This window comes from Panicum virgatum, chromosome 6N (assembly GCF_016808335.1).
Source record: "Panicum virgatum strain AP13 chromosome 6N, P.virgatum_v5, whole genome shotgun sequence".
In the NCBI taxonomy this organism is placed as follows: domain Eukaryota; kingdom Viridiplantae; phylum Streptophyta; class Magnoliopsida; order Poales; family Poaceae; genus Panicum; species Panicum virgatum.
In genome coordinates this window covers 24,403,961-24,418,888 of record NC_053150.1, presented here as the reverse complement: position 1 = coordinate 24,418,888, position 14,928 = coordinate 24,403,961, and the positions used below count along the sequence as shown (strand labels likewise).

The 14,928-nt window shown below is 43.8% G+C and overlaps 2 protein-coding genes across 21 annotated transcripts; both read right to left on the bottom strand.

Moving 5' to 3' along the window:
* Window positions 1-388: 388 nt before the first annotated feature.
* LOC120678829 (probable galactinol--sucrose galactosyltransferase 1) lies at window positions 389-3,322 on the bottom strand. 20 transcript variants are annotated; one of them, XR_005676837.1, is made up of 9 exons: window positions 2,671-3,322; window positions 2,510-2,584; window positions 2,199-2,248; window positions 1,828-2,062; window positions 1,648-1,738; window positions 1,450-1,498; window positions 1,277-1,365; window positions 1,050-1,157; window positions 485-865 (listed from the first exon to the last, which is right to left on the bottom strand). XR_005676837.1 is itself a non-coding variant. In XM_039960219.1 (5 exons), the coding sequence occupies exons 2-5, from the start codon at window positions 1,964-1,966 to the stop codon at window positions 1,291-1,293; spliced, it is 354 nt and encodes a 117-aa protein (XP_039816153.1). In that variant the 5' UTR covers window positions 1,967-2,248; window positions 2,510-3,322; the 3' UTR covers window positions 1,272-1,290. The 20 variants fall into 20 exon arrangements, 1 of the variants encoding a protein (XP_039816153.1); XR_005676835.1 differs by having other exon boundaries at window positions 1,828-2,048; XR_005676829.1 differs by having other exon boundaries at window positions 1,828-2,248; window positions 2,671-2,686; window positions 3,118-3,322.
* A 9,253-nt stretch (window positions 3,323-12,575) lies between these two features.
* LOC120678020 lies at window positions 12,576-14,928 on the bottom strand. The gene is made up of 3 exons (XM_039959185.1): window positions 14,830-14,928; window positions 13,651-14,223; window positions 12,576-12,911 (listed from the first exon to the last, which is right to left on the bottom strand). The coding sequence occupies exons 1-3, from the start codon at window positions 14,926-14,928 to the stop codon at window positions 12,576-12,578; spliced, it is 1,008 nt and encodes a 335-aa protein (XP_039815119.1).

The window sequence follows — 14,928 nt, the reverse complement described above, 5'->3', positions numbered from 1 at the left end:
ATTTTGCAGTTTGATAGCTGACATCATAACATATTCTAGAAAAATATAGAAAGAACTTTTAATCATTATTTTTTTAAGGTATGATATTTAATAGTAAGTTAACCTTTATCATACAAAAATATACAAAAATTAATGTTGAAAATAATATATACTTGTGGAGATGCACGTGCCACAAGTACGTGTTTAAAGAACAATTATAGTTAAGAATATTTAAGTTGCATCAAGACTACTAAATATTTAAGTTGCATCAAGACTTCTAATTTAGACGCAATCTTATGTTAGGAATAAGGCAGGTTTTCAATTTAGTAAATTTAGACGAATTTGGGCGCCATCTTATGATATGAATTAGGTTGCATGAATTCTCCAACAAAGACAGTGTTATAGGCGATAGATGCAATGTGTATAGTATGGGAAGCCGGGTAGAAATTATATGATGCTCTCACAACTGCGCTCCTTTTTGAACTGCAGCAAGAATAGAAGTGTGTTAAAAACTGCAATATCAGGTGATTGCACCCACCACCAAGCACAGGGTTCGTTTTTCTGAACTCCAGGCGATAACATAGGGTGCTGCATCTTTGATTCATAGTGCTCCATTCCAACAACACATGGCCTGACTCCATCCCAGTATCCAGTTATTGCGTGCCACAGGTACACATAGCTGAATTATTTGACATAAAAATTTGTCATTTCTAAACTGAATAAGACAACAAATTATCGAATGGTGACATACTTCAGCTCATGTTTTCCATTAATTTCATTGACAATATGTGCGAGGCCTTTTGTTGGATCGTCTTCCCTGTGACCCTCCCTCCAATTTTTCTGAAACTTGTGGTTCTCCTTAATATGAGTCAACCTGTTTGCAAAGCTGATAGATAGAACAGGCAAAGTTCAGAACCTGAACTCAAACTCCCTAGACTTTGTACAGAAATCAAGTATAGCTAGCAAAGCATAATAGGTTTCCTTCTTACTTGACTGACTGAACTCAAACTCCCTAGACTTTGTACAGAAATCAAGTATGGCTGGCAAAGCATAGTAGGTTTACTTCTTACTTGGCTGAGTTATCAGTTAAGCATGCAATTCCCACAGGATCCATACCGACTGATTGCCAGCCGTCGTCAATTCTGACACACTCAGGAGAAACTCCACCTTTTTGAAAGCTGAAAGTAAAGAAAAAGATATATTGGGTGTCTCGGTACACTGATAATGTGGTAGAATTATTGAACAATAATATGGTAGAATTTAGTATTTGAGGATACGTTGTAAGATCAGTAAAGACCTCTGTAATCCCTCTCACTCCTTCAGCAGTACGTTGGTGTAAAATGCATCCCATGTGCACCAACCAAACCAGTTTTGAATGTCTGGCATCTACAGCAAGTTGAACGTTCAGAACTCTGAAACAAACAGAAATAAAAAATGCAGATACCATTTCTTCAAGAAACATCTCACTACCTTTTCCTTTTCCATGTGACAAAACGTCTGCAAGTGCCTCTCAACAGCTCTGCAGCAAGTTGATTGATGTTATTTCACATAGCAAGCTATGCATTTAAAGAAAGTGGCTAGCAAATTGAATTAGAAACATAAACGAAATGAAACACACAAAATAGTGGATTAAAATAATGATGTTTATCAGAGATGGCATTGACTTACTTCATTGAATTTGTGATAACTTCAAATGGATCCCATCCAGCACCGATGAAAACAAGATGGGTGCCTTTAAAGGATTCCACATCTGGATCACCTGAATTATGGTGACAAAAAACACTATTATATCACATGACACTGTACCAAGTCAAATAAGTGATATTTATATATGGTTGCCTTAGTTACCACTCTCCAAGCAGATCTCCAGCTCATCATTAGCATTCCCCTGAAGAACAGCACAGAATGAGCCCTCCAGGAGGGAGACAGTGTACACCACAGGTTGCTCGGTGCATGTGACTGAGATTGCCCTGCCGAGCTCGAGCATTGACAGACTTGGGTGGCAGCTTGTTGCTCATACCGATATGCATGAGGAAGACCATAAAGCAAAAGGGTCAAATTACATGTTCCTACAGATCACAAACTAATGAACATTTAGGCAACATGGATAGGCCTGCTACCATGAAATTGCAACAAATCTTCAGAAAGTGTGCCCGTGCTAATGCCACGGGTGCATTAACTGAAAGTGGTTAACCAATTAGTTGGTTGACTTAGCATACACTGTCAGAGTCATTCGAATTCCAGCTAAATGGCCATGAAAGACATGAACCTACAAACAGAAAGTAAATGGCCATTGTTCAGAATTTTAGAAAAAAATGCTAATGATATATCACTGGTCAGAGCTCACATGGCCCCCACCACCTCCCAAAAAAGCTCATGCTAACATATTGCTAAACCAAGAGGAATACTTCATTTACAAGTAAAATTCCAATTAATCTGGGAAAATAGATATATTTATTCATATAAGGAATGGTAAGAGGCCTACAGAATGGAGCATGATAAATAAGTCAGTGGCACAAGCAATGCTTACTGATCAATAAGTCTGGAGAACCACCACAAATATTGGTTGTTTGCATTGTCAAAAATATTCCAATGGCTTTGAATGCTGAAATGACAAGAAGTTCAACTTCAGTTTGTGAAGTCTGAAACATCCAAATGCAAAAAAAAAGGGGCCTCTGCTCAACACAGGACCTACAACTCAAAACACCTGCAAGAAGAACAAAACACAAAAAAAAATTCGATGGTTGAGATAGGTAGATATCTCATGATGTAGATATTAAAGCTTGCTAATTCAGAAACAGAAAAGCTCCAAAAGGACATCTTTCACACCGAAAATTTTAAGCATTGCAGCAGAGAAAAAATACATTGAATCGAGGCAATATTGCATACAGATTCAATCTTCTAGTAATGCAGCACACACCCGTTCCCTAGATAGACCTTAGTTAATCAAACATTTGACAAGTCATGTATGTGCATGCATTAAAATCATGCGAATGAGACCACGACACAATTGAATACTCGGGAACCTGCCCAAATATCTGAAATGAAACTACAGAAGAGATAACCATTAGCACATCTAAAGGTTCCTATCACAAATGCTGATGCTGTATTCGTGAGGGCATCGGAATAAAGACAAACCTAGGATGATGAATGCATCATGTATCTTCCTCTGGTGTTAACTCAATGATTTCACCTTGCCATAGTTGCCTAGTACAATTGACAATATATTCTGTTCTCCTTAATTTATCTTTTTTTGTCCATTTTCATCACAGAAGACAACGGAGGGATAAACAAAATTAAGTCATTGTACCATGAGAGTACTCAATTTGTTGAATTGGGAGTACATAAATTGTATCAGGAGGTAAATTGAACTAAATAACATAGTTTAGAGATCAAATTGAACCAAAAGACCGTTAAGGGTTATCCAGACTTTGACCTTAATTGAGGTGAGTGATTTTGTTGTGGAATCCAACAAGGTTAGATAAACACATTGTTATGTACAATAATATGATATTACTATCTTCTAGTCCTACCAAACATCCTAAACAGTTTTTAAAAATCAGAAACATCCTTAGCATTTTATCATTCCGGTAAGATGGGCTAACACTTCTACAAAATAGCATATCAGTCTTAAACAATACTCTCGTCCATATTTCATCCTAGGACTAATCTATGCATTAGTCTCGGATCCAATGGCTAGGAGGCTGGCGAGGTCTTTAATCTAGGTTCGGGTTATCACTAAAGGATCCTCCGCATGTTAGTCTAAAAGGAAAGCATCTTGTATAGAGTCATATGTGTTGTGTAGGTATCGTGATAAGGAAGATATGTGTGAGGCAAGAGGCTGTGAGTTTAAATCCCACGCACTGCTTGGTTGAGTGTGCTTGTGCAAATTAAATTTTTGAACTTGTAGACTCTTTAGTCCTGGATTTTGGGGACTAAAGTCCGTTTGTGTACTACTGTAACAGGTAATGTTTGATCTTTGTAGCAAAGGATTATATGGAGGGACATAGCAGCACGCTTGAAAGCTATAAAATCGGTGGGACAATTCAGTTAGGATCATTTTGGAAAGTCAAGGTTGCCACGAACAATTTAACTGGTCAGAAAGTTGCTGTCAAGGTTATCAAGCGTGATGACGACACGATGAAGAGTATTGGAATGGAGGAGAAAGGTGCGCATAATACATGCATGCTGCATGCTGAGTCCTTAGTCTACAAATAGCTTTACTGTATTGGCAACGTATCTGGTGGAAACCGCAACCTTCATGAAAACTCGTGTAAACCACAGCAAAAATTGTCCAAATTCACCAAAAAAAATTACACATGTAAATGATATGAAGAGACACAATCTTGTCAAATATCTTGTCCAAACTCGACTTCGTTTGTGAGATATAAAAATAACAAATTTCTTTAAAATTTGTTATTTTTATATCTCACAAACAAAGTCGAGTTTGGACAAGATATTTTACAAGGTTGTGTATCATCATATCGTCTATATATGTGGTTTTTTGGTGAATTTAGATGACTTTTTTGTCATAGTTTGCACGGGTTTTCACGAAAAATAGTGGTTTCCACCAGATATGTTCCCGACTGTATTTTCATACATATATCACATATCTATACTAAGCTGATGGACAAATATATGAACAAAAGAATGAGGATGACGACGGAGGCTAGGAGAAAAAATTGTTTACATGTGGGTCCACTAACAATTTGAGAGGTGTGCAAAATGTTGAAGGGATGGATTACCTTTTGTACCAACATGGAAGGGTCACGGAACTCCAAACTACGCATGGTGTCACCGTTTAGTTAACAAGATTGACATTTTAGTTTAGCACTAGAACAAAACCACCTCTCTCGTTGCCATGAAACACCCACTGAGACTGGCCTAAGGGCGGCAGTTCCAATGTATGGTTTCTAATGTTTGATTTTAGGAGACCTGAGTGCAATTAACCTTCACTTAGAGCTTTCCAATGCATAGTTTCTATAGTAGTTCCTATAGAGAAGACTAACAAAGAGAGATCAGCTGTGGCAACAAGGTCTGTAACGGATCACGGCCGTTACAATGCTCCTTGCCACAGCTGATCGATTTGAACGGCTAGCTGTTGAACTGATTCAACTGATCAGCCTGTTGGCTTCAACAAGCGAAGTCCAAGCAGAATAGGAGAAGATTCGATAGTACAAAGGGAATGGAATATAAAAAATATACACTATATTCTTCAAAAAGTATTAACCAAGATTCATGTGCACCACCGGTCTACACAACTCCTAAAAATTAGAGAGGAGGAGGATTCAATCCTAAGACCAGCTCAAAATCAACAATAAGGGAAGGAAAAACCCTCCACGACCTGCAGTTACTGCCCACCTGATGTTGGCCATTACAAAACAATATAATGAACTAACTATTATAATGAGCTAAAAACCAACAATTAGGCATGCAACTAATTATTGCAAAAAAGAACCCTCTACTACCTGCAGTTACTGCCCACCTGTTGGCTTGTTCGTCTACGGCTTCTCGTGCTCCCAGGCGAATCGATGAGGAACCAGGCCGTTGAACGGCATGCGCGAGAAGACAGCAGAGGCAAAGGGTGTGAGGGGATTTGTTTGGCACCCAAAGTTCGTGCCTTCCTCACCCGCGAAAGAGGCCACGGCCTCCCCTTTGCTCACGCCTGAGCAGCTCACGGCTGAGCAGCTCACGGCGGCCACCATTGCAGCCAGCCACCACATCGCCATCGAGCCGCCACCTGAGCTCGTCCCAATCAAAGCTAACCCCCAGAACCACTTCCCCTCGGCCCACTAGTCCTCCTTAACCTGTTCCTGCAGCCTCTTTCTCGTCGGAATCCAACCTGCCACCACCGTCGACCCCTGCTCGCACCGCGCCCCCACCTCCAGCTTGCCCCAGACCTAACCAAGCCTCTCCCTAGGTGCGCAGCGACCCCCTGGTGCGCCCCAGCCAGACCTCGCCGCTAGCCAACCCCTCCCACCGCCCAGCTCTAGCAAGACGCCACATTGCAATCGCCTAGATCTTTCTAGGTACTTGCACGCAAGAACTCAGGGACCTAGTTGTAAACTAAAACTTTATTCCTCAAACTCAAATCAGTGAACTTGCAAAAATTGTATAAATACATAGAAAAATAAAAAGAATTCAAAATGAAATGTTTTGAAATCCTTTGAACAAAACCTACATTTTTTAGATGCTCATGTTTAAATTCTACTTCATTTTTCTCTAGGTTAAAGATTAGTAAAAAAGAGCATATAATTGTATCTCATGTTCTAAAGTAGTACCGTAGGTGATTTTTGGAACTTAATCTTGACTATGAATGGTCATCTTTGTGTAATAATTGCAGGGTCAGATCCACCCCTAGCTATAGTTCTTGCTTAAATCGTGTTCGAGGCTTTAATTTCATAGATCTCGTTCATTATGTTTTATGTTTAGGCTAGTGATGAAATTTTTACAATAGGGTTATATGATCCCAGAGATGCCATGGAAAAAGTTTAGAACTCTGTACTTCCACAGTTCCACTTAACTTGTTCATTTGTTTGTGCCAAAGAGAAAGCAGCTGTCTGCACCATTGTACTTGTCCTTAGAAGGAAGAAGAGAGACTCAGCCAAATTTATAAGTAAAACTAGTCCTAAAAATGGTACAACCTGTTACCTACAACTAAGAAAACTACGTGCAACCTACACTACCCTTCCTACTACCAACAAGCGACCGAGTATCCGAGTGTAACGACCCGCCTCTCCGAGGCCGGACCCGCTTACATCTGGCAGTTTTATAGGACATAGACTACCCTCACAGACCAACACAAGTCTTTTCTGCGCAATTTGTCCTCACTCGTGCGCACCCAGGAAGAAATTCCTGGTCGGTCACCCATCCCGAAATTGCTCCAGTCCAAGCACGCTTAACTTTGGAGTTCTTTCGAAATCGGCTTCCGAAAAAGAAGTTGCAACTTGTTGACATAAGTATTATATCAATCCTATTAAGCCCTGGGCCGAGATATCACATACCCACCCCCTTAAGAGACCGACGACGTTGGTCAATCCCAAGACAGGAACGTCCTCTCTTAGTCACGTCTCGTACGTCCAGTGGCAACGACCCATGTGCGACGTTCGTGTGTCCAGTGCTAACGGTCCCTGTGTCACGTCCGTGCGTCCAGTGCCAACGGCGCATCCCAGATGCCCGCGCACTGACCCGCCACGCGCCCGTCCACATGCCGGTGGCATCTGTGCCCACACGCGCCCGTGCTCATGCCCGTGCACTTACGCCCGTACGTGCCCGTGAAACCGCGAGAGTCGGCTCTGATACCATTCTGTAACGTCTCGCCTCCCCGAGGCCGGACCCGCTTACATCTGGCAGCTTTATAGGACATAGACTACCCTCACAGACCAACACAAGTCTTTTCTGCACGTCCCGCCTCCCCGAGGCCCCGGACCCGCTTACATCTGGCAGCTTTATAGGATATAGACTACCCTCACAGACCAACACAAGTCTTTTCTGCACGTCCCGCCTCCCCGAGGCCGGACCCGCTTATATCTGGCAGCTTTATAGGACATAGACTACCCTCACAGACCAACACAAGTCTTTTCTGCGTACTTTGTGCTCACTTGTGCGCATCCGGAAAGAACTTCCCGGTTGGTCACCCATCCCGAAATTGCTCCAGACGACTACCCTCACAGACCAACACAAGTATTTTCTGCACGTCCCGCCTCCCCGAGGCCGGACCCGCTTACATCTGGCAGCTTTATAGGACATAGACTACCCTCACATACCAACACAAGTCTTTTCTGCGCACTTTGTCCTCACTCGTGCGCATCTACATCTGGCAGCTTTATAGGACATAGACTACCCTCACATACCAACACAAGTCTTTTCTGCGCACTTTGTCCTCACTCGTGCGCATCCGGAAAGAACTTCCCGGTCGGTCACCCATCCCGAAATTGCTCCAGACCAAGCACGCTTAACTTTGGAGTTCTTTCGAACACTCGTGCGCACCCGGGAAGAACTTCCCGGTCAGTCACCCATCCCGAAATTGCTCCAGGCCAAGCATGCTTAACTTTAGAGTTTGTTTCGAGATCGGCTTCCGAAAAAGAAGTTGCAACTTGTTGACATGAGTATTATATCAATCCTATTAAGCCCAGGGCCCGGATATCACACCGAGCTCGTCATACATCAAGGTAAATGTGGACTTAGAAACCAGTTAATGTTTGAACAAGCTATAGCGTCGTGAAATTAACTAGGTGCTCTGCTGTAGGACTTGTTTTGTGCAGCTCTAAGAAATTTTTGAGTAAGTGCATGCGTGTTAGTTTTTCTGTTGGTTGATCCTGGTTAAAAGCCAATAGTAACCTTATACTACCAATGTGATCCTTAGATATTTACTTTTATGCAGTGACTAAAGAAATCGGGATTTTAAGATCCTTCGCTAGTCTCAGAGTCATCAAACTTCACGATGTCATAGAAACCTTTGAAGCCTTTTACGTTGTAATGGAATACTGCGAGAACGGGGAACTTCTGGATTACGTTATCTTAAAAGGAAGACTGCAGGAGGATGAGGCTCGCCGGATTTTTAGGCAGGTAAACTTTTTTAAAAGATAGGAAGTTTTAGTATCCATGCACACCTAAATAGGTTTTATTTTGATAAACCCCTTTTAAATCCTTGGACAGTAAATTGCCAAATCTGATCATTTTGACAGAGTCTTGGTGAGACAGTAAATAGTGTGTTACAATAGGAACAATGGACAGTAAATTGCCAAATCTGAACATTTTGGCAGAGTCTTGGTGAGACAGTAAATAGTGTGTTACAGAAGGAACAATCAAATTGTGCTTCCACAGTTTATTTTATTCTCCTTCTTTGTCATTAATTTTTTTAATTTGGTCAAATCAGATCATATGTGGAGTGGAGTATTGCTACAGAAACAAGGTGGTCCATTGTGATTTAAATCTTGAGAACTTGTTGTTGGATTCGGAGTACAACATCAAGATAGCGAATTTTGGGTTCAGCAACATCATGCAAGATGGTCAATTTCTGAATACTAGGAGTGGGACCTCAAGTTATGCTGCCCCTGAGGTGTATCTCTATGCCAATTACCCAGATTAATTTACGAGTGAATTTCTTGATTGGTCTCTAATTTTGTTTTCTAAATTGCATAAAAAGGGTCCAAATCAGAATGGTTGGCCACGTGGCATACCACCGTGGTGCCCAAACACCTGCAAAAAAAATCAGGAAAACTCTAGATATATATTAGGATGCAAGGAACTCGAATGAAATACCTAAACCTCTAGAAAAGAAGTTCTAAAAGCTTCAGATAATAACTATTTTCATTAATTATGTATTCTTGTCCGTGAAGAAACGAGGGTCTTAAATGGCAGGTGAATTTTAGAGATGGAAGTGTTGTACATGTCTTCAGGGGGGTAACTACAAAAGAAAATAGAATATAATAAAGGCTTCATACTCCCATAGGCACGTGTGCACCATTATGGCATGCCACATAGGCAGCTTAGGCTAATTTGGGCTACTTTGGGGCTACCTAAGACCTAACTCCAAGAGATTAAAAAAATCATTGTTAAATGATTACGTAAAAGAATAAAAAACTAGCCAAAGGGTGGGAGATCCAAGAGGCTCTCCATTCATCCCTCTGATCTACTAAAAAAAATCTGATCTGACGCGTGGCACCCACGCGTCATCCCACTCCTTCCCCTTCTTTCCCCTTCTTATGCCCCCACGCGACATCCCACTCCTTCCCCTTCGTCGCTCTCATCCTTCCCCTTCTTTCCCCTTCTTGTGCCCCCAACAGGTGCTCTCCAGGCGGAGCTCCGACGCATGGAGTCGGAGGCCGCGCGGCTCGCCGCCCTCGTGGCCTCCGCGACCGAAGAGCGGGACAAATTCCGGCGACACTACCACTCCCTCCTGCTCCTTCTCCACCACCAGGCGCCAGACTAGCACACGTCAGACGCCATGGCCTGTGCAACGACACGCTGGGCCTCGCGAGCAGTGTTGGTATTTTGCAACGTCACGAATAAAATCCGCAAGCGCACGGATACCGCTGTAGCTTTCACCCAAGAGTATTCTAGGGTATCGTATCCACTGAGGAACGTGAGTACGCTATCTACAGGTTCAGGCTCATCCAAGGACACACGCGCCGGTGTGGAGAAGACTGAAGAGAAGACTTTCTATATCTAGTATCTATGCCTAGAAGAAGAGATCACGTCGCCGTTATACTTCGAGCTAAATGTATCGACCAACTTATGCAAACCGGTAGTTCCAATATGTGCTCTATCTGATATTCGAACGTGGAGGATTACTAAAAGGCTCGAACAGGGCTGTCACCACCTGCCGGCTACATCTACAAACTGTGGGACTATCAGACAACTGAGTGGTATAGTCCAGCCTAGACACCACGTCTACGCCTTTCCCTACTAACCTTAGCCCTGGCCAAGACTACCCTTTTCTATCCGGGGTCTTAAGCTAAGATCAAATGCTACTCGCTAGTATACACATCAACTAATATAAGGCAGAGATAATAACTTGCGATCTAAACCCTAATTCCAAGTAAACAAACAAAGTCTCGAACACTTACAACCGAATAAGCATCCGTCGAGGTACAAGCGGAGAAAAGTGCCGAGAGACCCGGCACTTCCCCCGACTCCTCCTCACTCTCCTCCTCTTCTTCTACACCTCCTAGTCTACCTAAGCATCTAGGATGAAGGCCTCAAACTCCAAGGGAGAAAGGTGAGTTGAGAGGGTGTGATGTGTGTGTCCATTCCTCTACCCTCACCCCTTATATTTATAGGAGGGAGCCATGGGCTGAAGCTCCTGGAACCGACCTAAGCAACCAGCGAGGAGGTGCCATGTGTCGAGGATGAGGCGGTGGGGCCCATGGGCCAGGTCGGCTGACCAGTAGGTTGGTCGGCTTGCTAGGTGGGCCAACCGCCCCCAGCTTCATCCAACAGGCTATCCTGGGCCTCCTTGTCATAACCCAGTTGGTCTTGGCCTGTCTTGAGTGGTCTGAACTGGTTTCTTGGGCTACACTTAGTCCATTTGAGCCTGAATCGGTGCTTTGATAATTTCTACGATTTTATGTCGGGCCAAAGTGTGCTTGAAACCTGCAAAATTAGTTCAAAACCACCTGCACACATTCTCAAGCACCATATGTGGAATTTGTTAATAAATAAATCTATGCTAGCATTTATTCCACATTTTTATTCCTTTTTGTGCAGGAGTTGACGGTCAAAATTGGTCGTTAATGACCGTCAACAAGATCCCCCACACTTGGCCCTTTGCTCGTCCCGAGCAAAGGTCAGGACTGAGGTGAGCCGGTAGCTTCCTGATAGAATATCAGGCACAAAAGTTATTTCATACCTTGCTCTTACTTATGAACTTGAATGTGTCTATCATGATATCTTGAGTTGTTGAAGAACGGAATGATCTTGGCTTCAAGTGTCATCCTGTCATGTTGCCAGACTTGGGAATTTTTTTTAGAAAAGATTGTTCATGGTCTTACTCTCCTCCATGGGTCTCTCAGAGTCGCTCGTAGCCTCTTAACAGCATTTATCCTTATTTTACCTCACCGGCTCTGATGGTATATGTGGAGTTTCGATGGATGAGGTAGAATGTCGTCTGGTTGGCCCAAATCTATTGCAAGATCAAAGATTGGATCCACAGGTTTGTACTCATATCTACGACTGATCAGGTTAGTGCACAGATAAATACATGCCCCTTTTCATGTCTGGTTTTATTTGCTGGGTCATGCTTCTTTGGCATGCCATCTTTTCTCTCTCTCTTTTTTTTTGGGTCATGCTTCTTTGGCATGCCATCTTTTCATCCCTCTCTCTTTTTCTTTTTTTTCGAATAACATTGTCAGACAGTATTTAAGGAGCACAAGATTTATCTGAACATAAAACCTTAAATCAAGTGCTTAAACAGAGCAGAACCATGATGGGTCACAAAATTTGATCAAGCTCAATCATGTAGCCAAGAGACATAGCATGGGATTTTTATATGGCTCTGGTAGCATGGTGGATAAAGGATAAGACCAAGAACTTAGTTTTCGTTTTTATAAATAAAATCACAGACTGGTCAACATGAAAGAGACAAACAACTTTAAACCAGACATGTCACGTTAGTCAACAACTAAGCATCATGGGTCCTATAAAATATGGTTCACAAACATAAGCGCAGCATGAAAAAAATTTATGAAAGGCATCTATCAAGAGCTCTTATTAGCAAATTTCTTAAACAGTTTTAAGAATTTGAAAAGATATGCTCATGTTTAGAAACGCTAAAGGGAGGAAACAAGTGAGGTAGTGCAAACTCATGAGTCGGAGTGGAAGGTGCACGTGACGTGTGAATGTGATCGTGGATGTGTAGCATCATGGGATCTCGCCCCCACACTTGTTTTCGACCGGCTCTTCGATCATAGACAAAACACACCAAATATGAAAGATAATGAGGCTCTGCCGGCCTTAACACCGGGGAGCCAAAGTTCACAAATCTAGATGAAATAAAGACCTGGGCGCGACTAGACTGACCTAAACCTAAACGACTCGACTAAGACTAGCGCCCAACTAGATCTATGATAACGACCTTTCTTAGGAAGTGACTCCTAATAGAGGTCCTTGTGACCCGTAGCCTCAAACAAGCGCTTCATCTTTGCGCTCAACCCTCTCCGCAGAAGACGTAAGTCATCCCGAAGCTCTCCCACATCGATCTTCCTCTCCGCAAGCTGGTTCTCGAGACGCCTATTCTCCAGGCGTAGCTGCTGGACCATCACGGTGAGGTCGGCGATGGTGGGTCCCTCTGAAGTCACGTCGTCCTTGGGCTTTGCAGGCGACGACTGAGATCTGGCCTTCTTTGGCGAAGGACTGGTGGCAGCGTTCTTCCTCTGAGCGTCTGAAGTCCGTGTTGAGGTTGCCCCCTGTGCAGCCTCTGGAGCGCTCTTCTATGGCACAGGAGCAACCCATGCAGTCTGAGGTAGCACTGGTGATCCTGTTGCCGCTCCATCTTTGAAGAGCTGCTGTACTATTGGCCTTGATGAGGCCGGAGCTTCTCTGGACGGCCTTCCATAAGGACTGTGCGCTCGTGCCCTGGATCTTGCAATCATGATAGGCGAAGGGGAACGTGCAGTGGAGCGGGGGCGCTGGATGTCACGCCCCCTGGTCGGCCGACCAGGCAGGTCGGCCGACCAGAGGGTGGCGCCCACCGGTCCTCCGCTGTTCCCCTCAGCTGGGATCATGGCCAGGGGCTGCACGAAGGTCGCCACGTCTTCCATCGATGATTTTGGGGAATAGATGGAAACAAGGTATGGAGTTTTAGGGTTTCTAAAGAGAAGAAGAAGAGTATGAGACTCCTTTTCTCGTCGCGAAACGCCGTCACGCCTCGCGGACTTGGACTCTAGGTGGGTCAAGGAGGCCGTGACCCGAAGCTGGGCCTCACTGGGGTTGGCCCAGATTCGGCCGACCTATAGGTCGGCCAACCCATGCTGGGCCCCAATGGGCCCCAGCTTGCGCGGGTCAACTGGTGGGGTTGTGTGTTTGAGATATAGGATGGGCCCACCTGCCCTTTTGGCCTATATGGCTCTTTTTGAATATAAGTATGGGATCGACTAAGTCAATCACGTCTATCTCCTCATCAAGAGCTTTTTTATGGTCTAGGAAAAACTTGAGTCGTTGACCATTTACCTCATAGGCGTTACCATCGTCATCTTGTATCGTGATGGCTCCATGTGGTGATGTGTCGCTGACGTGATACGGTCCTTGCCATTGGCTTCGTAGTTTCCCATGACCAAATAACTTGACCCTAGAATTAAAGAGTAATACCTTGTCTCCGGGATTGAAGTTCTTAGGCTTCAATTTCTTATCGTGCCATCTCTTGGTTCTTTCTTTGTAAATTGAGGCACTATGATAAGCTTTGTCTCTCCATTTTTCCAATTCTAAGATTTGACGCTTTCGGTATTCTCTGGTTATTTTAAGATCCATGTTCCACTTCCGGATAGCCCAATGCGCTCTATGCTCTAGCTCTACGGGTAAGTGGCAAGTTTTCCTGTAGACAAGCTGATAGGGTGACATTCCAATGGGTGTCTTGTATGCTGTACGGTATGCCCACAGTGCATCCGGTAATTTCAGCTTCCATCCCCTCCCCATCTCATTCACGGTCTTCTGCAGAATATTCTTAATTTGCTTGTTAGATGTTTCTGCTTGACCGCTGGTCTGAGGGTGATATGGAGTCGCAATGTTGTGCCTTGTCCCTAGTTCCTTGAGAAAGTTCCGGAAGGCTGAGTCAATGAAGTGTGACCCTCCGTCACTGATTACCATCCGTGGTGTGCCAAACCTTGGAAAGATAATCTCATGGAACATCTTACGGGCATGCTTTGCATCTGCGGCTCTGCATGGCATGGCTTCGACCCATTTGGAGGCATAATCTACGGCGACTAGAATATACTCGCATCCTTGGGATCTTACAAAAGGTCACATGTAATCAATACCCCAGACATCAAAAAGTTCAACCTGAAGATTGTAGTTCAGGGGCATTGAATCGCGAGCTGTGATCCCTCCATGCCTCTGGCAGTTTGGACATCTGTGGATGAAGTTCTTTGTATCTTCAAACATGGATGGCCAATAGAAACCGCTCTGCCAGATTTTCGCTTGAGTGCGAAATACACCATAGTGACCTCCATATGGTGCTGCATGGCATTTCTCTATGATCTTTTGTCCTTCTGCCGTAGGTACACAATGTCTGTGTAACCCATCTGCACAGACTCGATACAGATATGGTGCATCCCATAGGTGGCGTCTGCTCTCGTGCACTAACTTCTTTTTGCTTTCCCCCGGGGGTATATACCCTGAAACCATGAAGTTTACGATATTCACATACCAGGGGTGCGAAGCTGTTACTTTGAGAAGCATATCGTCCCGTAGGAAATCATTTATCGGCGGGTCTTGAGTATTCGTATTGGTCAT

Coding starts and splice junctions, on each gene's coding strand:
- LOC120678829 (XM_039960219.1), bottom strand. CDS start 1,966: ATGCTCGAGCTCGGCAGGGCAATCTCAGTCACATGCACCGAGCAACCT. Junction 1,739..1,827: donor GGAGATCTGCTTGGAGAGTG/GTAACTAAGGCA, acceptor ACCATAATTCAG/GTGATCCAGATGTGGAATCC. Junction 1,366..1,449: donor GTCACATGGAAAAGGAAAAG/GTAGTGAGATGT, acceptor AACTTGCTGTAG/ATGCCAGACATTCAAAACTG.
- LOC120678020 (XM_039959185.1), bottom strand. CDS start 14,928: ATGACCAATACGAATACTCAAGACCCGCCGATAAATGATTTCCTACGG. Junction 14,224..14,829: donor ACCCCTGGTATGTGAATATC/GTAAACTTCATG, acceptor AACTTTCTCAAG/GAACTAGGGACAAGGCACAA. Junction 12,912..13,650: donor ACGATGGTAACGCCTATGAG/GTAAATGGTCAA, acceptor CCTGTGCCATAG/AAGAGCGCTCCAGAGGCTGC.